The sequence below is a fragment of the Sminthopsis crassicaudata genome, chromosome 4 (genome assembly GCF_048593235.1).
Source record: "Sminthopsis crassicaudata isolate SCR6 chromosome 4, ASM4859323v1, whole genome shotgun sequence".
Taxonomy (NCBI): Eukaryota; Metazoa; Chordata; class Mammalia; order Dasyuromorphia; family Dasyuridae; genus Sminthopsis; species Sminthopsis crassicaudata.
Window position 1 is genome coordinate 350,672,898 of NC_133620.1, and position 27,150 is coordinate 350,700,047.

The following is a 27,150-nucleotide window of genomic DNA, read 5'->3' on the forward strand; positions in this document are numbered from 1 at the left end:
GAAACACAATTTAGGGCCCATGCTCCCCCCCATCCCCCACCCCAAAGCCCAATCACCCATCACAGAACAGAGACCAAACAAGGGGAGGACAGGAACACACTGCCTTTTATTTGCTTCTTTCAGAATACTGTACAAAGAGGGAGTAAAAATCCTATTCACACTGTCTTAGAAAGGATTTGAGCTGAAAGTTCCCTATAATACATAGGATGAGGGTTGTGAGGGAAAGGGCACAAGACGCAGAGGACAAGGTGCAGCGAGCAATCTGCCCTCTTCCCTCACACTTTGTGGAGGGACCAGAAGGTGTCTCAAGCACACAGGATCTCGAGCACAAGTACACCTGGGCTTGCTCATCCTCCCCTCATCCCCTCCTGAGCCCCACCTCTTTGCTCCTCTCAGTGGCCTAGCTACCAGGAAGAGAAGCTCTAGGGCGGCGGGCCATGCCCACCCAAAGAGTGCCAGCTCCAAATGATGCCCTCAAGAGAAGGAAAAAGAAGGGGTTGATCAGCCCATACCCACAAAGCATCGTACCTCTGCCTGCACTCTGTGAGCCCATGAGGACCTGGGGTCCAAACGATTCAAGAAGGGAGGGGAGGAAAGGGAGGCTGATGGAGGGGAGGACTTCTACTAGAATCAGAGGCCATGCTTGGGCCTCCTCTTCCCCCACACAATTCCAGGTGCTGTTTCAAGTCAGTGTAGAGTGGCTTCTGTGGGCTCCCCACCCCCTGAGGCCCTCATCAGTTGGTGACCACATTGCTCCTGCTGAGGGCTCACCCGTCCCTCTGCTTCAACATTACAGCCCCAGACACCAGTCTAAGTTCTCTTTGCCTTCTCCCCTAGAAACTGGCTCAAGAACCAAGAAAAAGAGCCTCCATCTGTAACCTTCGCCTTTTAGCTCCTCTCCAGCATCACCATCCTGACTTCCCTCCACACACACGCAGCCCCCAACCCCACTTTCGACTAAGCCAGAGCCTTTGGGGGACTAAGCTACCCCTGATTCCTTCCCCACTCACACAGTACCTTCTCCATGCCCAAATGCCTAAATAATTTTTCCTTGATCTTTTGTGTACCTAATGGATTTGACTTGGTGGATAGACAGACATTCTGTCCTGAAAGGTAGAATTGCATGCACTGACTCATAAGTTTCTCTCTCTCTCTCTCTCTCTCTCTCTCTCTCTCTCACACTCACACACACACACACACACACACACACACACACACATACATTTTCACTCTCTCTGAGGGGTTAAAGTGCATTGCCAGAGTTAAAGTGCATTGCCAGAGTTACAGTGAATGATGGACTTTCCCAACATCTTCTGTCCCTCCTCAGCCCAAGTAGGTGGGCCCACTGAAGTACCACACAACCCCTCTCACATCTATTCTCTATCCAAATAGGAAAAATCAAAAAGGGGGCAAAGCCACTGGAAGAGGAGGGGGGAACAGGGGAGAACCCCCCTCTCTAACCCCACTAAAGGCTACTCCGTTTTGACTACAGGGGGCAGGCTGGGGGAATAAGGGGAAGGGACAGCTTTAACTAGGCCCACAGGCTCAACACCACTCTCTGGGCACCTGCATGGAGGCCCCCTTCATCTTCATTTCCTCAGATTCCCTTAGGGCAGGGCAAGGAGAGAGCTGGGCCCTCAGTACTTATTAATCCCAAAAATCCGGACTCCATGTAGCTGAGGCAGCTTGGGAATCAGCACACTCATCAGAGACACTGTGTTGAGGATGAAGTGGAGCTGATCGTACTTTGTATAGAAGCTGGTTAGGAAATACCTAATTGGGAAAAAGAATGAGAGGTATAAGCCCTTGACATGACTGCATCCTTCACTCTCTGAAAAGAAGGAAGGGGAACGAAAGGTGATTGGATTTCTGAATTGTTACTGAGGACAAAAGACAACACCTTCAACTACCTGGTGGCTACTGGGGGCCCCTCAAAGTACACTGTCCCTCTTACCTTCTCTTGGCTCATGAATTGATCTCATGAGAGGTCAATGGTTGAGGCACAGAAAACAAAGAGCCCTCCTCCAGGGACAGTAAAACTTCTGCCAGTCCCTCCATCTTTCTCCCAAGGCCTATCACAGAGCTAAAGCAACAGGAAGGAAAAGGTACTACGCCATGTCAGGTCCTAGAGCACCTATATCCCATTCTTCTATTCAGAAGAGCAACCCTGGCCATGTCTAAGGTAACATGAAGCACCCATCCCTGGAACTCACAGCACAATCGGTGTGATGGTCAGGAACTTGCGGGAGGCGGTGAACTGTACACCATAGTCCATCTGTTCCCAGTGAGTAAGCAGCCGTGCCTTCCCCTGGTCAGGTGTCTCAAAGGGTGTTCCTTTGACTGTATGTAGAAAGATGTACATGCCCTGGAAGGAAGGGAACTTGTATCAGAGAGATCCCGCAGAGAGGAGGGAGAAACACACACAATCTGGAAGAAGGCCATGGGATTAGGAGCTCAGTCCTGCCAGTGCAGGGGAGAGGGGAGTAGCAGAAGCTCCGGAGGCCCAATGAAGATGGCCTGGCCCTGGACTCCCTCATGCTGGCTAAGGAGCATCTTCTCACAGGTGATATTAAGGAAAGTTGAGTTCTTGTCCCTAATCTCTTTTAAAATGAGCAGAGATTTGAGTTCCCTAAAGATAATACCAAATTAAATCTGGTTTATTGATTTAGGCTGTTTGGGATGGTCAGAAAAGAAGGAATCAACAAGGGAGAACAAACACAGATTCCAGTCCAAGAAAACAATTGATAAAAAGCAGTGGGAGGAAAGGGATCAACGTAGGGCCAAGAGTTAGGGATTCCTGGGTTACAAACATTCAGTATCTTTCTTATTCTATGTCAGCATCTCTATTTACTTGTTTTTAATCAAAAATCTCTCCTGGGAATTTATACAGCTGTGCAGGGAGAAGATATGTAAAGATAAGGAGATAAGGAGATGACTTCAACTACCCTAAGAGTCAAATCAGAATCCAGTCATTTGTCTAGCAGTAGGTAAGAAAATACTTGGGGTTGTCCCTATGACAGTCAGCCAGAACATCTGCATGTCTAGAACAATCACCACACCTGAGCCAGGCTGGAAGTACAACCAGTACAGTCAGGAACTAAGAACTACGACATAGGAAGGATCCTCACCATGTTGTGGATGAGGTTGGTGAGGGTCCAGACGACTGGGACACTGACAAAAGGGATACTGAGCAGCACAACGTGGAGGAGCCCGATGGCCAGCACGTACGAGAGCCAGATGCCTCGACTGTTCATCACCCTTGTATTGGGGTTGACCTCACTGTGCGCCGTGCCCACATTCATCTTGCCGCCCCTGGGGCCGCCGCTCTGAAACCAGTACACAGGGGTTTGGAGGTTGACACAGGCTCAGACATTTGCTCTGGGCTCACCCAGCACAAGATTCAATTTCTCCTGAGGAGATAGAGGAGGCTAGAATACTCTGCCTTAGTCTATTCCCCATTGATACAGATTCTCCCCCAAAAAAGGTAGCAGAAAAGGTTCTACCCTGCCCCTGCCTAACGGTCCCTTTCTCTTATCCAGTTAATTTCTAAGTTTGAGGAGGGAATAGGAGAGACAATCAATATGGACTCAGCTCAATATTTCATACTGCAAGGTAGAGATAAACACTATCTCCACTCAGCCCTCCCCCCACCCCCACTGGAACAAGTCCTCTGGGAAGTCAGGGAGCCGGAAGCAGCTGGAAGTGTCATTCCTAGGTCTTCTGATCTCTCCCCACAGGCAGAAGAGGAATCTGGAATAGAATTCAACAGGAACCTACAGAGGAAAACCTATTCCCGGTAGTTGTTGTAGCCCCTCCCCCCCAAATCAGAATGGAAATAATCCTTTCCTCCAAAAAACACAGAAAGAAATTACCCTTAGCAGAGGGCCAAGAACACTCTTAAAGAATCTCCCCTTTTCCTCTAATTCCCACCTCTGATGGCAGCACAACAGGAACCCCAACTTCAAGGTTGCCCCGATATCTCAGCAACAGCCTGGGCCTCCTTTCTTTTCCTCCCCATCCCAAGTCCCACCTCAGGGGATACAGGATCAGAAGGAAGAGGGGGAGGATGGGACCATGTAAGGGCCAGCAGCAGAAGTGTCCCTTGTTAGTAACTTCTCCACAAGCCATTCCCCAAACTGATAAATGCAGGCTGCTCCTACCACAAAAGGTCAGTGTTGGTTTAAGAGATTAGCAAGCAAAGACAATTTCTGCAACTGCCTCTCCACCCCATGGGCTCCTGGATGGGGAGAGGTACTGGGCAGCCCACCTAGATATGCCAATCTCCCTTTAAAGAAGTTCTCCGGATGCCACCAACCCCAGGGCCAAGCCTCAGACAGACACGGCACCATCATTACTGCTGCCAACCTTCCTGATCCCAAATACACACAAAAGGGAGCTTCCTGGCCAGTATCCACCCAACTTTTTTCTGTACCTGGAGCTAGCACAGGTCAAGAGCACAAAGCTGTACCTCTGATACTTCCTCCCTTTTCTACTACCACCCCTATTAGAACAAGGTAGCATCTTTTCACACCATTAGTGAGAGCCCACCTGTGAAAGCCCAAGTTCTCCTACTATCCAGGCCATTCATTCCCAGGCACAGGAATTGGAAAAAAAATCAAGAGTCAATGCATTCAGAAGTGGGCAGGCAGCCTACTTTCTTAAGCCAAGGTTAAGGGGTTAAGAGCCAAGGACAAAAGGAAGATCCTCTTTAAAAAATTTTAAAAACATGTTTAAAGTATTAAACATGGGATCAATAAAGCATGCTGAGACACACATATGTTACTGAGATGACTTTCCTAGCCTGTGGCCCTCTTTGAGCACCTCCTAACTCTGATCTATGGGCCTTAGCCTTCCCTTTGGTCTTACTCAGAGTGTTCCACCCTGTGCCAGGACCCTTCCCCTCAGGTTCTACCCTTTGCCAGTTCTCAACTGGGGAACTTCTTCCATTACCCTGACCCTTTTCCCACAGACCCTGATTCACCTCATAGAACCTGTCATCTGTTTTCTGTTTGACAAAGTCTCCAAGGGAAGTTCTCTTGTCCCCAGTTTAGCTGTTCTTGTTTCCCTGATGACCCTAGCATCCTGGTCAAGGAGGGAAGCAGATAATATCTCCCCTCTGACTAAAGGAGCCTTTACTGATTGCTCAAGAAGGGAGGCGCTGACATGACCCATTTAAGATCTTAGGGGTGCTTAAAGGCTTTTCCTAGAGCGATGGTCTCATATCTCTTGAAGACCTAAGGGGATGAAGAAGGTGCCGCCAAAGAACATCACCCCAACCACACAAGTCTAAGAGCGAACTTTTCCTATTTCTTCATCCAAATGAGCTGATCAGTTCTAGGAAACAGTCCACCTTTGCCCAGAGTTCCCACAATGTCAACAGCCAGATAGCTTAGTCCCAGTCTCTAAATTTCCTAAGACATTTAGGGCTAACCTTCTCCCAACACACAACTCACTTTCCCAGGTTTAAGGCTTTAAGATCAAGAGAAACTTTCATTCTCTGTAACAAACACAAACCCACATAGGGTTACAAAGTCCAAGGAAATTTTGCCCCAGAGTGAAACCTAGATAGGTTAAGTTTCCACTGGGATTAATCACTAGAGCCTATTAAACCTAGTAATTAAGCCAAACAAGAACACAAGAAGCTAGGAAACTCTAGGTAGCTCAGTTGTTTACTGGCTCAGGCATGGGAATAAGAGGATGTAACAGAGGTGAAGGTGTATGTTACTCCCCAGACAAGGTACTTCTGGGGCAGTGTGATTCATAAGAACCAGTACTTGGGGACTCCCTAATTCCTGTTACCCTTAGAGTTCTGACTGTGATCCATCTTACTCACTATCTGGTCCCTAGGATTCTAGGACCCTAAGTATTATGGAGAATAAAATGAAACCTCCTTCAGTTATTGGGAAGGAAGGGGCCATCAAGTTCTAATGACAAAAAGAAGACAGTCTACTCTGGGACTCCAATAATACCACAAGTCCAGAAAAATCATCACACCCCTGGAGGAAATGACAGGAATATCAGAGCTCCCAGGATTCTTTAAGATGGGGCTAAGAATCATTCTTGAGCCCAAGCCCTCAGAACCACCATCATCCTTTTCTTCAGTTTCTTTAAAGATGCCCCCAGCCAAGATTTTTACATAAACACCTGAAATTATTCCCCCTTTTCGCCATTCCTTATTCTCTCCAATCTTCCTTCTCTCCCCACTAACTTCATCCCTGCTGCTTACAAAACACATAAGTTCCTTGAGTCCTTAAAAAAAATTCGACTCTCAATCCAACCATTTCTGCCAGCTATGATTTTAAGAATCTTTTCTTTTTCAGTTAAACTCCTTGAAAAAGCCATCTACATTCAGTATGTGCACTGGCTCTCCTCTCTTACTCTCTTCTAAACAAACCTTCAGGATTTCAATCTCATCATTCCACTGAAAAGGCTCTCTTTGAAATTACCAAAGATCTCACTAGCCAAGTCTAATGGCACCTAATCCTTCTCTGATTAAAGCTTAAGGCTTTAAGATCAAGATCAAGAGAAACCACCTTCTCTGGATGGTTTTTTCATCTCTAGGTTACCAGACCACTTCTCAGTCTCCTTTGTTGGTTGTTCATCAATGTCATACTCACTACCTGGTACACTGTGAGGCTCAATCCTGAGCTCTCTTCTCTTCTCCCTCTGCACTCTATGACTTGGGGACCTCATCATCTCCCATGAGTTCAATTACCACTTCTATGCAGATCTGAGAACTGGTCCTGAAGCTTAACTTACCATGTCTAAAATCCAATTCATTATCTTTGCGCCCTCAAGCCTACACCTCTTTGAACTCTCCTATTTTGTCTATGGCATTACCACCTATCCAGGAACCTAAATTCACAATCTCAGTGTCATCTTCAACTCATTCTCACTCACCCCACAAGCAGAACCAGTTGCTAAGGTTCTCCTTTCTCTCTCCATATCTCTCACACATATATTCCCTTCTACCAATTCACAGAGCTGCATCTCAGTTCCCTCATCACCTCCCACTTTGACTATTACATTAGTTAGCATCCTAATACTCTATCTCAAGAAGAGACTCCAATACACCAGTCCTCCACACATAGCTGCCAAAATGATTTTCTTCAAGAACAAAACGGATTCTTTCTTCCTTCCACACTCCCACCACGCTAGTGGGCTCTTATTGCCCCTAAGATCAAATGCAAATACCTCTATTTTGCACAGAGCTCTTCAGACTGTGGGTTCTTTCCTTTTTTCCAGTCTTCTTGTACATTACTTCTATATACTCTACAATTCAGCCATACATTGCTGCTCCTTAAACAAGAGCCATCACCTCCCACCTCTGTGCCTTTGTCCCTGCTACTTCTCCCATGTCTGGTCTGCTCTTCCTCCTCCTCTCACCTCTCAATATGTGGAGCTTCCTTCAAGACTTGCTCTAAACACCCCTTCCACAGAAAGCTTTCCCAGTTCCCCCAGAGGCTAGCAACTTCCCCGCTATGGGATCTTTCCTCTACTCTGTATGGATCTCATAAACACCTATACAGAACATGTTTTTCTCATTAAAATATAAACTCCTGCAGGATAATGACAGTTTTTTCTTTTTCCTTGTATCTCCAGCGCTCAGCATAGTTCCTAGCTAGTCACACGCTGACTGGTTAATAGCAGGGAGAAGAAGAAAAAACAGTAATAATGCTCATCACAGCTGTTACACAGTTCCCAGTTTAATCCAGGCTGAATAATTCAATGAAATTCTCAAATGTGGTATGTAGGTAACAGAAACCACCGGGAGTCCCGGGGGAGAAAACGAACAGAGGAACGGACAGACAAGACAGCCAGAGGGCCTTGTGCAGGCCTGCTGTTAAAAGGCCCAACCATCTGTATAAATGTAATAAGTCTAACAACGTCTCCCATTCCTGTCGTCCAACTACTAGAGACCAGCAGCTGGGAGGGTCTGTAAGGGTGAGGGGGAAAAGAACCCTGCGGTGAGTCTGCAGACAATCCCCTGCCCCTTCCCGTGGCTGGGCGGAAAAGTTCTAGCGCCCGTGGCGCCTTCATTTGATTTGATAACCCGCTCCGTGCCAGACTACAGCCTGCAGGGTTTTGTTAGCCAGTTCCCTTGCCAAGCCCCTCTTCCCAGAACACAAATCTCCTCCTCACTGGCCACCAACCTGACACCGGAGAGATGCCTGCAGCCTGGAATCCTACAAGATCGCCCCAGCCCTGCGGCCCTCTCCCCACACACACACACTGCTTCCACATCCCAGATGAGACAGAAGCAACCTTTAAAACTACTCTTTGGGGGGAAAATCCGGATCCTTTCCTGGCCACCGAAGTGAGGCAATGTGCCCCCCCCCCCCTGCAAGTAACTAGCCCTGCTCCTTCCCTCGGTGTTACCCTCTGCCCCCGGCTCTCAAGTTCCCCCTTCACTCACCTTAGAGGCCGGTCCTCCCCGACTGGGAAACAGCTGCTTTAGTACACAGCCAGAGGTAGGGGAGGAGTTGGGCGAGAGGATGAGGAGGAGTTTTCAACTAAAAACAGGGACTTCGGAGCTAGGACCTCCCCACCACGAAGACAACTCCGCAGCTTCCTTCCAAACTCCGCCCCCTCTCAGCCCACGCTACCTGGGGCCCTCCCCCTGACCCCGGGGAGCCCCTCCCCCCACCATCCTACCTCCCCTCGGCCTCGAGCGAGTTTCGGGCACATCTCCCTACCCTGCGGCCGGGGCACCCCCCCATACACTCAGCACCGCGCGCCATTCAGTGATCCCCCCCCTTCCCTCTCTCCAGTCACAAGTGTACAGGAGCAAACCGCTCCGTCCCCAAGAGCTTTCTCTTCGCTCTTCCCCAATACACGGCTTCCTAATCACCTGGGGCCAAGCATACGTCCATTCTAGTGACCCCTCAAAAGCATGCCTCCGCTAGCCCCTCTCCCCCGGGCCGAGCCCTCACAAACATATCAACGAGGCCTACACCTGGACAACGCCCCCTCCTCAGGCCCCTGCACGTAATCCACAACCTCCTTCCCCATCCTCTCCATCTCAAGCCCGCGAGACACACAACCCCGCACCGCGCCTTCCCCGATGCCCTCGGCTAAGCCCGTCAGACACACAGCATCCCCCACTCCTCTTCTCCCCCCTCGATTTACACATACACACGCCCCCCTCCTGCCTCTTACACATGCGCACATTTCCTGGCCGACTCTCCCGACCCCCCATGTCCACGCCCCCCACGCCCTCTGACCCCTTTTACAAGAGGGCACGCCCCGCTCTGATCTCACATATAACATATGCCCCTTCCTCATCCCTCACCCCCATCCTTCTTTTCTGACCTCGCTTTACACATACATGCCCCATTCCTGACCTCTTACACATGCGCACACACCCCTCCCCATTTTTTATTATTCCCTTTACATAGCAGAGCTTTCACTCCCCCAACCCTCCCTGGCAGCCCCCCTCTTGACCCTCTTTGCACATGCGCACACCCCTCCTCTGACTCTCCCCTTTTGACCCCCCTGTTGCACATGCGCACACCCCCCCCCGAATTCCCACTTGGGCTCCCCTCCTCCGAACCCCTTTTAGCCAGACCCCCCCAACTTGAACATGCGCACACATATAGTGCCCCATCTTTGAGCTGAGGTTCTGTTCCCCCCAACCCGGACCCCAGGCACCCCAGCCTTCCAGCCCCCTCCAGCCCCTACCCAGCTTCACCTTACCACTCAGGGCCAGACGGTCGAGGAGCCCAGGGCGGCGGGCTGGAGGTGGCCGGGAACCGAGTCTTCTTGGAACAGTAGTAACTACCTGCGGCGACAGCAGTAAGAGCGACAGCAGGCAACCCCGCTGGCAGAGTTTGGCGCGTCAGCTGCCCGCGACTCCTGTGACGTCACCGGAAGGCGCCTGGCCCGTGGCCTCCTGGGAGTTGTAGTTCTCCATCCTACCAGGCAGCCTCTCCACGAAATCACACTTAACCCAGTAGAAATTCTCTCTTTCTCGCCCTCTGCCCCTCCCTCTCCCCCCCGCCCCCAGCCACCCTCACCTGGAGATCTGCCTCCGGAACCGCAGGTTCTTTTACGCCAACGTTGAAACCTCCCTCTCTCGAGACGTAGAACCTAAATAAACCCAAGAAAAATGCCTTTCTCCCCCCAGTGCATTTTACATGGTATTGCTTCAACTCATCCTCTGATAGTATTCTCTCCATGAAAATCAAGACCTAGGCAGGTGGGATGATTGTCCAAGATCACAAAAATAATAGACTAGTAAAGGAGACTAAATAACTAAAGTGGAACAGAGGAGTCTGGGGTCCTGGGTGCCCATGTGACCCTGCACAAGTCACTCTCCCCATTTCCTCACGTGTGAGATGAAAGGTTCGGATCATATAAACAAGATCTGCCACAGTCCCAAACCTGACGAAGAGCCTGAATCTCCTCCATGCAGACAATCTGGGGTCGCAATCCACACAGCCCAGATAACCAGGCATCCAAAGCATTCTCCTCCTCACAGAGGAAGCAGGCTGGGCAAACCCCGTCCTGGGGGCCAAAAGTCTCCCTCCCAAAGCATCGGCTCCCCTCGTGCCACAGTTACAAATAAAATAAGCGCATTTTTGCAACAATAGCTTCCTATTTCATGAAACATACCTAAAGATGAAATACATTGTGTCCAGAATTGACCATCTTTGTTCCTTTGTAGGCTAAGCCCCTACAAACCTGAGCACAGTTAGACACGACATGCGTGTGGCTGGGCGTGAGTTTAACATGCATATACACACATACATACAGACATGCATGGACAACTAAAGTCATACAATATAAAGATGGAATTCATTTCTCTCTCCTCTGAAGTCATTCTCCCCTCAGCGGATCAGTGACCTTCCTAACACACACATAGAACAGAGTCTCCCCCTCATTCAAAAATCTCTAAAGAACAATCAGGTTAAGTGACTTGGCCAAGATCACAAGGAACAAGTGCCTGAGGCCATATTGAACTCTTGGCTCCATGGCTGGTCTTGATCCCCTCCAACACTTAGTTGCACCCACTATAATTAAGTGACCCATGACCTCACAATGAAATCACATTTTATGTACGTATGACATCACAACTTGATATGTCAGGGATGGTGCTATGGATTAAAATTATGAAGATAAAAAATTTTAAATCCCTGTCCTCAAGGAGTTCACTGGAAAAACTGAAAAAGGGGGGTAGTGTCCTGCCCCCACTAAATATAGATAAATACATACAAAATATTTTACATGAAAAATACAGTTTTAGGAAGATGAAGAGAGAACATTAATAATTTCAGGAATCAATAAATGCTTTCCATAGGAAGTGATTGGGACACCTCAATGGATAGTGTGCCAGCAGTCAGGTCAAGTCTAGCCTTAGATATTTACTAACCATGCTGGGTAAGTCTCTAAATCCTGTTGCCTCATCTGCAAAATGAGCAGGAGAAAGAAATGGCAAATCACTCCAGTATCTTTGGCAAGACAACCCCAAATAGATTCACAAAGAGTCAGATATGACTGAATAAACTGAACAATAGGAGGTGGTCCGGGAGCTGTTTCACAAGGAAACTAGGAATTCTACGAGGCAGAGTTGAGGAGTGAAAGCATTGAAAGCATTTCAGGTGTAACTCCAGGTTGTAGCAAACCTCAAATATTTTCCTTTCTTTTTTAAGGTTCCAGAGGAATAGAAGTGAAGGGTGGAATTAAGCAGATCTGACAGTCTAAACTGGTTTTTATAATTCAGATAACTGAATCCAAGAAGAACTGGTGAGCTCCTTGAGAGAGAGGAGGGACCTGGGACAAAAAAAAAAACTCCAGGGTAAGCCTGATTGTGTATGCTGGAGCCAGATATAAGGAAGAGCTCAATTGTTTGAAAGTCAGCAAACAGTTACAAATCAGGGCTTTGTTTGTTGTTTTGCTGATTTCTATACTTTAAAAGGTTATATATAAAATGTTAATAATTCAGTTCAAACTTTAAAGTGTTGTTATCCCATTTGTTGTTGTTGTTGTTGTTGTTGTTGTTGTAGTTGTTTTCCCTCAGAGAGCTAGTTGTCAGATATTTATTCAGCACACAACTAAACCTATACAAAGTGGATAAGATGTAGATGCAAATCCAGCAAAAAAGGGAGATTGTAATGGAAAAGTCCCACAGATAAGAAAAGAATGAAGAGAGTATAATGTCATAATAGCCTAAAGAAAAGCGTGCCTGGGAGGAGGAAATAGTCAGCAATATGGAAAAACTGCAGAGAAGTCAAGCAGGATTCAGAACTGAGAAAAAACCATTGGCTTTAGTTGTTCAGTCATGTCTGGTTCTCCATGACTGTGTGCATCTCGAACAGTAACTATCTTTCCTTTTGCCTCTTGATGTATCCCCAGCACTTTATTAAGGGCCTACTATGTGCCAGAACTTATTGTAGTACCTGACACATAGCAGGCACTTAATAAATGTTTACTGACTGACTTGTGCTAGAAGATTGAAACTTAAAACATCTGAACATTTAGTGATTTTAATGAGGGAAAGAAAAGGGAGAACCTCATTTCTCGGCACATAGATAATAAGATAATCCCATGAAGGCGCAGTGTCCCCTGTAAAAAGAATTTACAGGCCCGAAAACCTAGATTGATAAATTAAAGGTTTATTGTAGGAATTTGGAAATAAAGCTCAGTTAGAAAGACACCAGGGCTAAAGGTGGCCGCTAGAGGGCAGGAATCCTTACATGGCTGGGAGGGCTCCTGCAATGAAGGTGTTCTGGCTCATCTCTTTTATACCCTAAAGATGATGGGCGGTACCCCTAAGTTCTTGGTGGGCTTTTCAGTTACCTCAGATCAGGTGAGGGCTGGGGGAAGCTGAGCTGAGGGTGGGGGCTTTTGGGTGCCTTTGACTAGGATTTGTGAATCAAGGTCAGCCTGGATTGGGCAATTCGAAAGGAATCTTAAAGGGACTTCAACCCCCATCAATTTTAGGAATTGCTAAATAGGCATTATTATATTTCACCTCTGCTTTACATAGCTCAAAAAATTTCCTCATAGTACATTTTTAGCAAACCAGACCAGGGCTTTAAGATCTCATCTTCTTCTTGTTACTTTTCTCCAATTCAGAAACTCCCTCTGTCACTAGTCAGAGATCCAAGATCTCCTGACTTAGGCTGACTCCAAGGCTGTATACATCCATATCAGAATCACTATTCTAGAAAACAAAAAACAAAATAATATAGAAAATGAAAGAGACAGTCAACTCTAACCTAGTTGAGCTCTAGCTCCCATGAAGTCATCTGCCACTTTGCTAGAGATTGGGGAGAGTGTTCTCTCCCTACCTCCTCACAGGAGAGACTAGAATAGTCTTGCCATGATTTGCTTCTGGAAGAAAACAGCTAAGAAATGATGGCCTTTCTCTCTTAAAGATCCAGAATCACTGATTCTTCCTATTCAGTAACCCAAAAAAGAGACTGCTCTGTCATTTCGAAACACAAGCCCTTTAGTTCTAAGTCTCATGTGCTTGGGCTTCCCAGAAGTTTTGAGGGGGAATTTCCCAGGAAGGTTCCTTTAGGCCCATGGGCCTTCAATCTTGGCTAGACATGTTTATTTGGTTATTTAGTGTTGAAGCCTATCTTCTTAAACAACAACAGAAGAATGCCCTGATCTAGCCTTCAGGTCTAGGGTTGGGCTCAGGGAACATCATACCTATTTCATGGCAGAGAGCTGTCTGTGGTCTCTAGGAACACTATTGAGTCTAAAAAATGCAATTAGGTTCCTCCTTCCAAGATATCATAATGACCAGAGTCAGAATTCTTCAAGTCTTTTAACCTGTCTTGTTTTGATTTTTAAAACTTTCTACTGCTCAGGCTTTTAAAGACTATAGAAAGTGATTGCCTAGTGGTTCCTTTCCTTCAAGTCCTCCATTACTTATAAAAACTTCTTAAGTCACTTTTTCTAGGCTAGCCAATCCCAGTTCCTTTTCATTGTTTATTCTTACATCTAATCTTCCATCTTCTCCTCCAGATTCCAGATTCTTATATTGTAGTTCATGACGCAATATAGGGTCTCATAACTAAATAAGAGGTCATGAAATTATTACTTTTTTATTTATGACTTTTAAGTGTTTGATTTCTATTACCTATTTTATAAGCCTGGGGTCCATAAAAATTTCTGGCAAAAAGAGATCACAAGCAGAAAAAGGTTTTTTGGAGTGACAAGGACCCAAATTGGATACATTGACCCCATAACACAGAGGAAGGTTTCATGAATGTGGTCATATTAGAGCTACAGAAATTGTTTTACTCATTGCCTCTTACTTGGCCAGTGGCTTATAATTCATCCTAGGATCATCTTGATATTTCCCACTACAGCAGCACATTCTGCCTCAAAATCATTAGCTAGGTCTTTTTCTGTACTTTATAGCTGCCTTCGCTAGATGTAGAAAGCAATCTCAGAACCAGGCAGACCTGGTTTATTTCTTTCCTTTTATACATTCTGAGAAGTGTGACCCTGACAAGTCAGTTCTATGGGCAACTCTCTAAAATAGGGATTCTCTTTTTTCCAATTTTTTTATTATAGCTTTTTATTTACAAGATATATGCATGGGTAATTTTTCAGCATTGACCCTTGCAAAATCTTTTGTTCCAACTTTTCCCCTCCTCCCTCCAACCCCCTCCCCTAGATGGCAGGTAGACCTGATGAGAACTAGATAAGGAGGTACCTAAATGAAATTAGGTTTAATTGAGATCTAGTGGCAGGTTTGGGGTACAGGAAATCAAATGGAGCTCCTCTGCAACCCCCCTGGATTCGACACAAGGATACAGAGTCAAATGAGGTCCAGTAGTGGCACAAGAATCCCCTGTAAAGGAATTTACAGACCCGAAAACCTAGATTGATAAAAGAGGTTTATTATGGGGTTTGGAAGTAAGGTTAAAAAGTGTTAGGTAAAGAGGTGGTTCCAGTGGGCAGGAATCCTTTGACATGGCAGGCATAAAGATGCCATGTTCAGGACCTCTGCAAAGAGAGGACTCCAATTTGGCTCTTTTATAATAGGGGGCTGTGAACAAGTTGAAGGGGCTTGTGGGTGGAGTCCCAGGTTGGCGTCAGTCTGGGTTTAAGCCAGGGTTAGAATTTGAATAGACTTCTTTGGGTTTCTGGACTGAGTCAAATAACAAAGATGAAAACTGTTTGTGTTTAGGGTGGAGTCCCCTCCCTAAGGCAGAGTCCAAAGAATTTGGGGTTTCCTCATCATTCCCCCCTTAAGCAGTTAAAACTTAAATTCATTTAAAGGAAAAGAAGACTTGGGGCAGTGTCCCTTATTGAGGCAGGGTTGAAGATTTTCCCCAAGGATCTTCAGAATAGCGGGATCCCCTCTTCAGATTAATACATGTTAAATATGTTAAAATATATGTTAAATACAATATATGTATACATATCCATACAGTTATTTTGTTGCACAAGAAAAATCGGACTTAGAAATAAGGTTAAATTAACCTGATAAAGAAATCAAAAATGCAAACAGACAAAAACAGAGGGAGTGGAAATGCTATGTTGTGGTTCACACTCATTTCCCAGAGTTCTTTCACTGGTTATAGCTGGTTCTCTTCATTATTGAACAAATGGAACTGATTTGGTTCATCTCATTGTTGAAGAGAGCTTCCATCAGAATTGATCATCATATAGTTATTGAAGTATATAATGATCTCCTGGTCCTACTCATTTCACTCGGCATCAGTTCATGTAAGTCTCTCCAGGCCTTTCTGAAATCATCCTGCTGGTCATTTATTACAGAGCAATAATATTCCACAATATTCATATGCCATAACTTATTCAGCCATTCTCCAATTGAGGAGCATCCATTCAATTTCCAGTTTCTAGCCACTACTAAAAGGGCTGCCACAAACATATAATAGGGATTCTTAATCTGGAGTCTAGGAACTTAAAAAATATATATTTTCATAATTATATTTTGGTATAAGTGCTTTTCTTTGTGGCCCTGTGTATTTTATCATTCTGTATTAAAACATCATTCTGAGGAGTTCATAGATTTTACCAGGCTGCCAGAAGGGATCATGACACAAACCTAATGCTCTAATATTTGAAATTGTAGAGAATTGTTGACTTTCATCTGTAGAGGGAGTCTCCACTTTTTGGAATTTCTAGTAAAAACCAAAACCCACAGATCCAATCCCTGTTCAGTAACTATTTAGATATCACCTTTCACTTCTTCCTCCTCCTCCTCAATACCACACCTCTTATTAAGTTCTTTGTTTGTCCATGAACTGGGCCAGGCCCCATACAAAGTGCATTCCCTGGACCTACTCTGCCCTGAGGAATTCCAAGACTGAGGAAGGAAGACAAATTCTCTACATTCTGGGGCCTGGTGGCCAAAGACAACAAAGACACAGAGAACAGTATAATAAACACTATTTATTAACAGAATAATAATAAATACATAAGCAGTCAAATATTTCCTCAAATAAGAACTAGAAAACCTGAGGAATAGAAAGTCCCTTTCCTCAGGGAAATAAAGGAGGGAAAGCCTCGCCCTGTTCTCTGGTCTTTCTGGGAATACTTTCATCCCCCCAATTTATAAGGGTCATCTCAGAAACAATCGTAATAATAGCAAGGAGATAATATTTCTGTTGGGGAAGCTCCAGGCATATAGACTAGACAAACAAAAAGAAGGAGAGACAGGTGAATAGACAAAGGGGTATTGAATAATTCTGCCAGAAGAGTAGAGAAGGGGTGGGGATTATGGGGATGTAGAAAGAGGCCCAGGGAATGGAAGAAGTCCTAACTTGACAAGCATGTTGGGCAGGCTATTACTCCCTCTTTTTTTCCCTCCCTTCAACCTCTCTAATCTCTGGGACTTGTCCCTATTGTGGGCTATCTTAGGGTAGCAAAGGAAATAGGGCCAGGGCAGTGTTCCCAGAGACTCCTGGGAGAAAGGAGCCTGGAGGAACCTGGAATCATATAAGCATAATCAGTCTCAGAAACTGAGGAACTGCCAAATAATATTTTGCTGCAGCAACTGAAGGGGAGCCACCTGGGTCTTACAGGTCAGCTATCGTATGTAATATAAAATATTGGAAGGCTCCCCATCACTGTTACTCATTCTGGATTAAGGGAGATGGCAAAACAGAAAAGGGGAAGGAAAACAGGATGAAAAAAGAGATACACAAGGGAGAAGACAAAGTATGTTCAAGAGAAAACAAGAAATCAGGAATCTAGAATTGTTAAAGACCTCAGTAACATTTTAACCTGAAAGGAATTCCCCTTAAGAAAATATGATAAATATACATTAATTGGTCATCTGATGTTTGCAAAAAGAACTCCATCAAGAGAGAAAAGGCCTCACTCCCTGAGGCAGCATATTTTACTTTGGGACTGCTCTAATTATTAGATTATTTTTCCCTGACCTCAAGCCTAAATTTTCCTCTTTGTAACTGTTGCTGCCCTGAGTTCTTTCCCTCTGGAGACAAAGAGATTAAAGCCTAATCCTTCCTCAAATGTAAGCATTATGTATTATATGTAAGTATTATGAAATACTTGCATAAAGTTATTACGTTTCCAAATATTTGGTTTTGGGGACTAACTAATTTAGTTCCTTTCATTAGTCCTCATTGAGTGATGGTCTCCAGGCCTTTCTACCTCTTCTGGATGTGGTCCAGTTTACCATTGTCCTCCTTAAACAATGCTTCAGATGTGATCAGACCAGAGGAAACCAGTTTAGCTAGAACAGAATTTATATAAAGTAGAAATGGGAGATGAAATTGGAAAGGTAGATTATGGGCAGAATATTGAAAACACTGAATGCAAAACTGGGGAATATGGATGTTAGTCTTTAGGCTATAAGGAATTATTAAAGATAGGGAAGAGAATCATGGCACATTGTCCATAGAAGACATTTAATACATATTGTTTGATGAGTGAATGGACAAATAAGTAATCATCTACCTCCATACATATCATAAAATTTTGAGGATAAGTACCTGTACCCCACTTATCTAAAGTTTTGAGGACAAGTACTGCTGAGGAGCACAAGTAGTTGTGTGATTCATTTCTACTATTTTAAGTAAAACTTTTACACAAATATGTCTTTTTTAAGGTCTTTAAAGGAGACAATGAAGCAATGAGAATAATTTTGTTGTTATTTAGTCATGTCCAACTTTTTGTGACCCCATTTAAAGTTTTCTTAGCAGAGATCTAGGAGTGATTTTACATTTTCTTCTTTCAGCTCATTTTACAGATGAGGAAACTGAGGCAAATAGGGTTAAGTGATTTGCCCAGAGTCATACAGTGAGTAGATATTTGAAGTCAAATTTGAAATCAAATCTTCCTGACTCCAGAAGTGGTGCTCTATCTACTTCACTACCTTCACTACCTAGCAATCTAAATGGAAGAGCTAGAAGAACTAATAAGATGTGTAGTAGGCTATTGACATAGATGGTGGATACCCCACAGTTGCATGGGAGCCTCAAATGAAAATCATTCTGGGCCTGGATTAATTCTGAAGGACTCCCATATCAGTTGGCTTTGGATAGAGATTATGAAAAGAAAATTATTCTGTGAAATCCATAAGTGTCATCATACTGCCAAAGGAGTTCATGATATCAGAAAAGCTTAACTCCTGAGACTCTAAATTACAAAAAAAAAAAAAAAAAAAAAAAAAAAGTACCAACCTGCATTGGTAGAGGAAATTTCCTTACCTGGGACTTCTCTATTTTAATGAAATGATAGCTATAATCCCTATCCCTTCTGAAAGAGCGTCAAGAGGTGAAGAAATTGAAACTGTTTCTAGCCATATGAAAAGATGCTCCAACACCGTATACCAAGATTAGATCAAAATGGGTCCATGATTTAGGCATAAAGAATGAGATCATAAATAGATTAGAGGAACAGAGAATAGTCTACCTCTCAGACCTGTGGAGGAGAAAGGAATTTATGACCAGAGGAGAACTAGAGATTTTGATTACATCAAACTAAAAAGCTTTTGTACAAACAAAACTAATGCAAACAAGATTAGAAGGGAAGTAACAAATTGGGAAAATATTTTTACAGTTAAAGGTTCTGATAAAGGTCTTATTTCCAAAATATATAGAGAACTGACCCTAATTTATAAGAAATCAAACCATTCTCCAATTGATAAATGGTCAAAGGATATGAACAGACAATGCTCAGATGATGAAATTGAAATTATATCCACTCATATGAAAGAGTGTTCCAAATCACTACTGATCAGAGAAATGCAAATTAAGACAACTCTGAGATACCACTACACACCTGTCAGATTGGCTAAGATGACAGGAACAAATAATGATGAATGTTGGATGGGATGTGGGAAAACTGGGACACTGATACATTGTTGGTGGAGTTGTGAAAGAATCCAGCCATTCTGGATAGCAATTTGGAACTATGCTCAAAAAGTTATCAAACTGTGCATGCCCTTTGATCCAGCAGTGCTGCTATTGGGCTTATATTCCAAAGAAATACTCAAGAGGGGTAAGGGACCTGTATGTGCCAAAATGTTTGTGGCAGTCCTTTTCATAGTGGCTAGAAACTGGAAGATGAATGGATGTCCATCAATTGGAGAATGGTTGGGTAAATTATGGTATATGAAGGTTATGGAATATTATTGCTCTGTAAGAAATGAGCAGCAGGATGAATTCGGAAAGGTTTGGAGAGACTTACATGAACTGATGCTGAGTGAAATGAACAGAACCTGAAGATCGCTGTACACTTCAACAACAATACTGTATGAGGATGTATTCTGATGGAAGTGGAAATCTTCAACATAAAGAAGATCCAACTCACTTCCAGTTGATCAATGATGGACAGAAACAACTACACCCAGAGAAGAAACACTGGGAAGTGAATGTAAATTGTTAGCACTACTGTCTATCTACCCAAGTTACTTATACCTTTGGAATCTAATACTTAACTTGCAACAAGAAAATTGGATTTATACACATATATTGTATCTAGGTTATACTTTAACACATGTAAAATGTATGGGACTGCCTGTCATCTAGGGGAGGGAATAGAGGGAGGGAGGGGAATATTTGGAAAAATGAATACAAGGGATAATGTTATTTAAAAAAACTACTCATGCATATATACAGTCAAAAAAATTTTATAATTAAAAATTTAAAAAATAAATAAAATAAATAAATAAATAATGAAAAAATAATAAATAAAATAAAACAGAAAAAGAAAAGAAAAGAAAAGATGCTCCAAGTCATTATTAATTAGAGAAATGCAAATTAAGACAACTCTGAGATACCACTACACATCTGTCAGATTAGCTAGAATGACAGGGAAAGATAATGCAGAATGTTGGAGGGGATGTGAGAAAACTGGGACACTGATACATTGTTGGTGGAATTGTGAATACATCCAGCCATTCTGAAGAATGATTTGGAACTATGTCCAAAAAGTGGTCAAACTGTGCATACCCTTTGATCCAGCAGTATGTCTAGTGGGCTTATATCCCAAAAAGATACTAAAGAAGGGAAAGGGACCTATATGTGCAAGAATGTTTGTGGCAGCCCTTTTTAGAGTGGCCAGAAACTGGAAACTGAGCTGATGTCCATCAATTGGAGAATGGCTGAATAAATTATGGTATATGAATATTATGGAATATTATTGTTCTGTAAGAAATGATCAGGGGCAGCTAGGTGGCACAGTGGATAGAGCACCAGCCCTGAATTCAGGAGGACCTGAGTTCAAATCTGGTCTCAGACACTTAACACTTCCTAGCTGTGTGACCCTGGGCAAGTCACTTAACCCCAGCCTCCAAAAAAAAAAAAAAAAAAAAAAAGAAACGACCAGCAGGATGGTTTCAGAAAGGCCTGGAGAGACTTACATGAACTGACACTGAGTGAAATGAGCAGAACCAGAAGATCATTATATACTTCAACAACAATATGATGATCAATTCTGATGGATGTGGCTCTCTCTAACAATGAGATGAACCAAATCGGTTCCAATAGAGCAGTGATGAACTGAACCAGCTACACCCAGCAAAAGAACTCTAGGAGATGACTATGAACCACTACATAGAATTCCCAATCCCTCTATTTTTGTCTGCCTGCATTTTTGATTTTCTTCACAGGATAATTGTACACTATTTCAAAGTCCGATTCTTTTTGTACAGCAAAATAACTGTTTGGACATGTATACATATATTGTATTTAACAAATACTTTAACATATGTAACATGTATTGGTCAACCTGCCATCTCGGGGAGGGGAGTGGGGGGAAGGAGGGGAAAAATTGGAACAAAAGGCTTAGCAATTGTCAGCGCTGTAAAATTACCCATGCGTATATCTTGTAAATAAAAAGATATAATTAAAAAAAAAAAAAAAAACTAAAAAAAAAAAAGAGTGTCAAGAGGTGTCTCCACCAGAATCCATACCTTCCAAAGCCCAGTTGCCAATCATCCATCTTTTTTTTTTTAATTTTTTATTATATATATATATTTTTTATAATATTATCCCTTGTATTCATTTTTCCAAATTACCCCCCCTCCCTCTATTCCCTCCCCCCGATGACAGACAATCCCATACATTTTACATGTGTTACAATATAGTCTAGGTACAATACATGTGTGTGAATATCATTTTCTTGTTGCACAATAAACATTAGAATCCGAAGGTACAAGTAACCTGGGTAGATAGACAGTAGTGCTAACAATTTACATTCACTTCCCAGTGTTTCTTCTCTGGGTGTAGCTACCTCTGTCCATCATTGATCAACTGGAAGTGAGTTGGATCTTCTTTATGTTGAAGCCAATCATCCATCTTTGATGCAACCAATTAGTCACTGGAGGGCTGATCAGGAGTTGCTGTATCATCCCAGCAAGGTGTATACTCCTCCACAAAGGGTGAGAGCACACATTTAGTTCCATGGAAAAGGTCCCAGCCTAACACATCAGGAATTCCCCTGAACATCCTTGTGACAAGTGGAACTCTTACCCTAGATCTGGACACACTCATGGCAATAGTGACCCTCCCACAGAGGGGAACAATAAAAGCATGAGGGGGAGTCAGCCTCTCTAAATGCCAGAGACTGGCAGAGGGAATGTGAAAGCTACTCCAGAGCCAAAAGGGGAAGGGAATAAGCATTTAAGAAGGACCTACTATGTGTCAGGCATTGTACTAAGCACTTTACAAATATATCATTTGGTCCTCACAACAACTTTGGGAGATAGGTGGTATAATCCCCATTTTATAGTTGAGGAAACTGAAGCAAACAGAAGTCAAATGACTTGCCCACATAGCTAGTAAATTGAGGCTACATTTGAACTCAAATCTTTCTTGCTCTAGGCCCAGCACTCTATCCACTGAGCCACTTAGCTGTTTCATGAGTTTGGCTAACTACACAGCCCTCAGATTGGCTAAGATGACAGAAAAAGATGATTAATGTTGAAGGGGATGAGGGATGAAGGGGAAGGGACACAAATACACTGTTGGTAGAATTGTGAATGGATCTAGCCATTCTGGAGAGCAGTTTAGAACTATGCTGATAAAGTTATGAAACTGTGCATACCCTTTGACCCAGCAGTGTTGCTACTGGGCTTATATCCCAAAGAGATCTTAAAGGAGGGAAAGGAATTCACATGTGCAAAAATGTTTGTGGCAGCCCTTTTTGTAATAGCTAGAAACTGGAAACTGAATGGATGCCCATCAATTGGAGAATGGCTGAATAAGTTATGGTATATGAATGTTATGGAATATTATTGTTCTGTAAGAAATGACCAGCAGGATGATTTCAGAAAGGCCTGGAGAGACTTACATGAACTGATGCTGAGTGAAATGAGCAGGACCAGGAGATCACTGTACACAGCAACAAGATTATGTGATGACCAATTCTGATGGGCTTGACTCTTCTTTTAAGTTAACTTCTTCAAACACTACCAATGTTACTTTGTTGTAAAACAAAACAAAACAAAATCTTAAGGGGAAAAACACTGATAATCATTCAGATGTACTTAAAAGCAAAAGTTATGCACTGATGGAAATACTTAAAAAAGGGCAAAGCATTTTACATAAATTGTAAATGGCAGAGACTTTGATGAGGATAGTTACAATATATAAAATGTTAAACTTTTTACAATAAGCTAAACACAGTATCACTAAAGAAGGATTTATGATGCAGTTTTTGTATACTGAAATGTTAGCTTGTGCAGTACTATTGGTTCAATGCCAATTTTATTTTATGTGGATGTTGCATGTACTTTATAGTAATGTACAGTAAGATTAAAAAGACACAGTAATTTTATTTAAATTACAATGCAGTCTAGTTAATCCATTGTTAATATTGATGCAGTGTCTGCCTTTAAATATTAAATGACATGTTGAAAATTTAAGGATGCAACTGCTACATTTATGCAATATAGAATAGTAATGTAATGCTGTTAACCAAAGGGCAGAATAAATAAGCAAAATGCCAAAAAAGGGTCTCAAGTGAAAAAAGAAAATTTAATTTTGTTTTAAAATATGTTTGTCTCTATTTATCTTGTGGAAGTATAGTAACTTTTTTTTTAGAAGACAATTTTACATACACTTGATAAATTATAGTTAGAAAAGTTGCTCTTAAAAAAATGTAAATAGTTAACACATGGTGTAAATAATTTTGTAAGAGGCTTAATGTGTTTATACATGGACTTGTGATGGAAAGAGTGTTATGCATCCAGAAAGAGGACTGTGGGGACTGAATGTGGATCATAACATAGTATTTTCATCTTTTTGTTATTGTTTACTTGCTTTTTTTCTTTCTTATTTTTTTCATTTTTGATATGATTTTTCTCATGCAGCATGATACTTTTTTTTTTTTAACATATATTGGATTACTTACTCTGTAGGGGAGGGCTAGAGGGAAGAGAAGGAAAAAATTTTAGATCACAAGATTTTGCAAGAGTGAATCTTAAAAACCATCTTTGCATATATTTTGAAAATAAAAAGCTATTATTTTTTAAAAAGAGAAGTTAAAAATAAATTTTAAATAATTTTTAAAATTTGCCTGAGCACTTGATTGATATCTATATGTCTAAGTTTCTGAGAACTGAATAGGGCCAAGCAGTGATCATAATGTCCCCTACAGTGTCACTTGAAAGTAAAGAAACTGAAGCTCAGCAGGCTTTAAGTGACTTATATAAAATCGCATAGGCAGAAAATAGTAGAATCAGAATTCAAGCACAGCTCCTAAATCTGCAAGTTTTTTCCTCTGGCTCTATTTTAGCAAAATTATTCTGGCAGAGTATATAGAATAAAGAACCTAGAAAAAGAGAGAAGAATTAAAAAGTTATTAAAATAGTCTAAGGATTGAGGGAATTGGGTCTAAATGTAGAACTCAGGGACTAACTGAATGAATCCAAGGTTTCAGGACTAAAAAGCTGAAATTGGAAGAATATTGAAATAAAGAATAAAACAAATGAAATCATAAGAGAACATGTAATGATCTCCCTGTGGGACATGCCAAATTGACATGATGACCAATTATAAATGTAGCATAGGAAAGTGAATGCTGGATCTCAAGTCAGAGGTAGTCATTTCAAATCCAGGTTTTTTTTGTTTTGTTTTGTTTTGTTTTTTGCTTAGCCCTATATGCCTTTAGACTAGTCTGGGCATAGCTGAGTCTGAGCTTTGCACAATGCTTGGCACATAATAATAGTAATCCTTTGCACTTGAAAAGGAGCAAAATGATATCATTATGTCAGAGTCAGTCTCCAGTGTATCCAACTATGGTTGCTTAGACCAATATAAGTTCAGAAGGCTCTACTATAGGTCAGGCACAGATAGTCTACATGAACATTTGGAATGAAGATGGCTCTAAATTTGTACATCTCACATTTCTTTTGAATTATTGCAATTCTGTTTGCCTTATAGTACTTTATTTGTTGTGGACACATCATACTGGATGGTCCTATGTCAGTGTCTCCCATGTCTCCCAATTAATTTCAGAGTTGTTCAAAGAGATTTTGAGAGTATCCTTGTACCATTTCTTCCAACCTTCTGAGCTCTTGCCTTTTTTATGAATTTTCTGCAAAATAGTTGTTTAGGCAAACATCCATTTGGCATTTGAACATGGCTAGCATCTAGGAAATAATAAAATGCAATAAACAGGAATAAATTTCAGGAGGGTTTTCGGCAGAATTTGAATGTTTGGCAGCTCAGCTTTCAGTATCTTATCTTGCTAGGTGATTCCTAAGACAATATAAATGGAAGAGGGCCAATTTCCTGGCATGGCACTTGTACAAGTTTCATAGCCATTCAACATTGAGGTCAGCACAACAGCTCTGTAAGTCTTCAGACTGGTAGAGAATCTAATACTTCTCTCCTGCCTTCCAAACACTGCACAAGCTTTGGCAATGTGTGCACAACCTCATCATCTGGAAAGTAACAGCCAGTATAACTAAACTTATCCACAATTTTCAAATTTTCTCCATTTGCTATCACCAGTGGTTAGAGGTATAGATGAATTGGCACTGTCTAGGAGAAAACCGTGTTTTCTTGGTGTTGTCAGGCTAAAGTTAGCACAAGTGGCAGAGAATGGATCCATATTCAGTTGCATCTCAGCCACAGAGGCTGCATAGAGTATACAATCATCTGCAAACAAAAAATCATGCACCAATAATAGATGTTTAATAAATGTAAAATGAATAGTTGACTGGTTTGTCCTCCTTCTATATTAACAAAATGAGGCAGTTTCTTCCAGTTCTAAATCTACATCCTAACTTTGTGATATCTCTATTGATCTGAGGATGATCATGGATGTTTTAGGAGCCCATCAAGTCAACATTGAGAATAAAGAAGAAAAACAACAACAACAACAACAACAACAACAACAACAACAACAAAAACACCAAAGGACCAAGGGTTGATGTTTGGGAAACATGTAGCTTTGGAGGTGTTCTAGTCCTTCAAGAAAATGTTTTATCAGCCAGTGAATTTCTTTGAGGGATTATACATAGTGCCCCTCCCATCCTTCAGCCACTATTCCACTAATAGACAAAAGAAGTCATATAAAGAAGAGATAACTATTTTTAAAAAGTTATGACCTTCCAAATCACTATTGATCAGAGAAATGCAAATTAAGACAACTCTGAGATACCACTACACACCTGTCAGATTGGCTAAGATGACAGGAACAAATAACGATGAATGTTGGAGGGGTTGTGGAAAAACTGGGACACTGATGCATTATTGGTGGAGTTGTGAAAGAATCCAACCATTCTGGAGAGCAATCTGGAATTATGCCCAAAAAGTTATCAAAATGTGCATACCCTTTGACCCAATAGTGCTACTACTGGGCTTATATCCCAAGGAAATACTAAAGAAGGGAAAGGGACCTGTATGTGCCAAAATGTTTGTGGCAGCCCTTTTCATAGGGCTAGAAGCTGGAAGATGAATGGATGTCCATCAATTGGAGAATGGTTGGGTAAATTATGGTATATGAATGTTATGGAATATTATTGTTCTGTAAGAAATGACCAACAGGATGAATACAGAGAGGCTTGGAGAGACTTACATCAACTGATGCTGAGTGAAACGAGCAGAACTAGGAGATCATTATACACTTCAACAATGATACTGTATGAGGTTGTATTCTGATGGAAGTGGATATCTTCAACATAGAGAAGAGCTAATCCAATTCCAATTGACCAATGATGGACAGAATCAGCTACACCCAGAAAAGGAACACTGGGAAATGAGTGTAAACTGAGCATTTTTTTTTGTTGTTTTTCTTCTCAGATTATTTTTACCTTCCAAATACAATTCTTCCTTTGCAACAACAACAACAAAATTCGGCTCTGCACATATATATTGTACCTAGGATATATTATAAGATATTTAATATGTATGGGAATGCCTGCCATCTAGGGGGAAGGAGGGGAAAAATTCGGAACAGAAGGTAGTACACGGAATAATGTTGTAAAAAAAAAAAAAAAAATTACCTATGCATATGTACTGTCCAAAAAAAAGTTATAATTATAAAATTAATTTTTAAAAAAAGTTATGAACTTAATAATCACCAGCAAATGCAGACATTACAATATAAAATGGGGAATAGAAAAGAGAGACTGTGAAATCTTTTAACATGCAGGGTTTTGTGAGGTTTTAAAAAAAAAAATATATATATATATATATATATATTAAATTTAGCAAGGCAATAAAATTGTCCTTTAGGTTT

The 27,150-nt window shown here is 42.1% G+C and overlaps 2 protein-coding genes across 6 annotated transcripts in view; one reads left to right on the forward strand and one right to left on the reverse strand.

Annotated features, from left to right (window-relative positions):
• The window catches only part of LRRC3C (leucine rich repeat containing 3C), a 42,077-nt gene that overhangs the window by 1,982 nt on the left and 12,945 nt on the right, over nt 1-27,150 (forward strand). Inside the window, exons 2-4 of one of the 3 annotated variants that reach the window (XR_012481205.1) lie at nt 2,891-2,987; nt 3,738-3,796; nt 7,603-7,883. The exons of 1 other annotated variant lie outside the window; for it this stretch is intronic. The gene's annotated coding sequence lies outside the window, so the exon portion shown is untranslated. Of the gene's footprint in view, nt 1-2,890; nt 2,988-3,737; nt 3,797-7,602; nt 7,884-11,568; nt 11,798-27,150 lie in introns of those variants that run through there. One more of the 3 variants, XM_074261410.1, reaches the window with a different exon arrangement.
• ORMDL3 (ORMDL sphingolipid biosynthesis regulator 3) lies at nt 88-9,861 on the reverse strand. 3 transcript variants are annotated; one of them, XM_074261411.1, is made up of 4 exons: nt 9,697-9,861; nt 3,129-3,326; nt 2,214-2,365; nt 88-1,773 (listed from the first exon to the last, which is right to left on the reverse strand). In XM_074261411.1, exons 2-4 carry the CDS (start codon nt 3,300-3,302, stop codon nt 1,638-1,640), a joined length of 462 nt encoding a protein of 153 aa, XP_074117512.1. In that variant the 5' UTR covers nt 3,303-3,326; nt 9,697-9,861; the 3' UTR covers nt 88-1,637. The 3 variants fall into 3 exon arrangements, with proteins under 3 accessions (XP_074117512.1, XP_074117514.1, XP_074117515.1); XM_074261413.1 differs by having other exon boundaries at nt 9,692-9,851; XM_074261414.1 differs by lacking the exon at nt 9,697-9,861 and adding an exon at nt 8,417-8,596.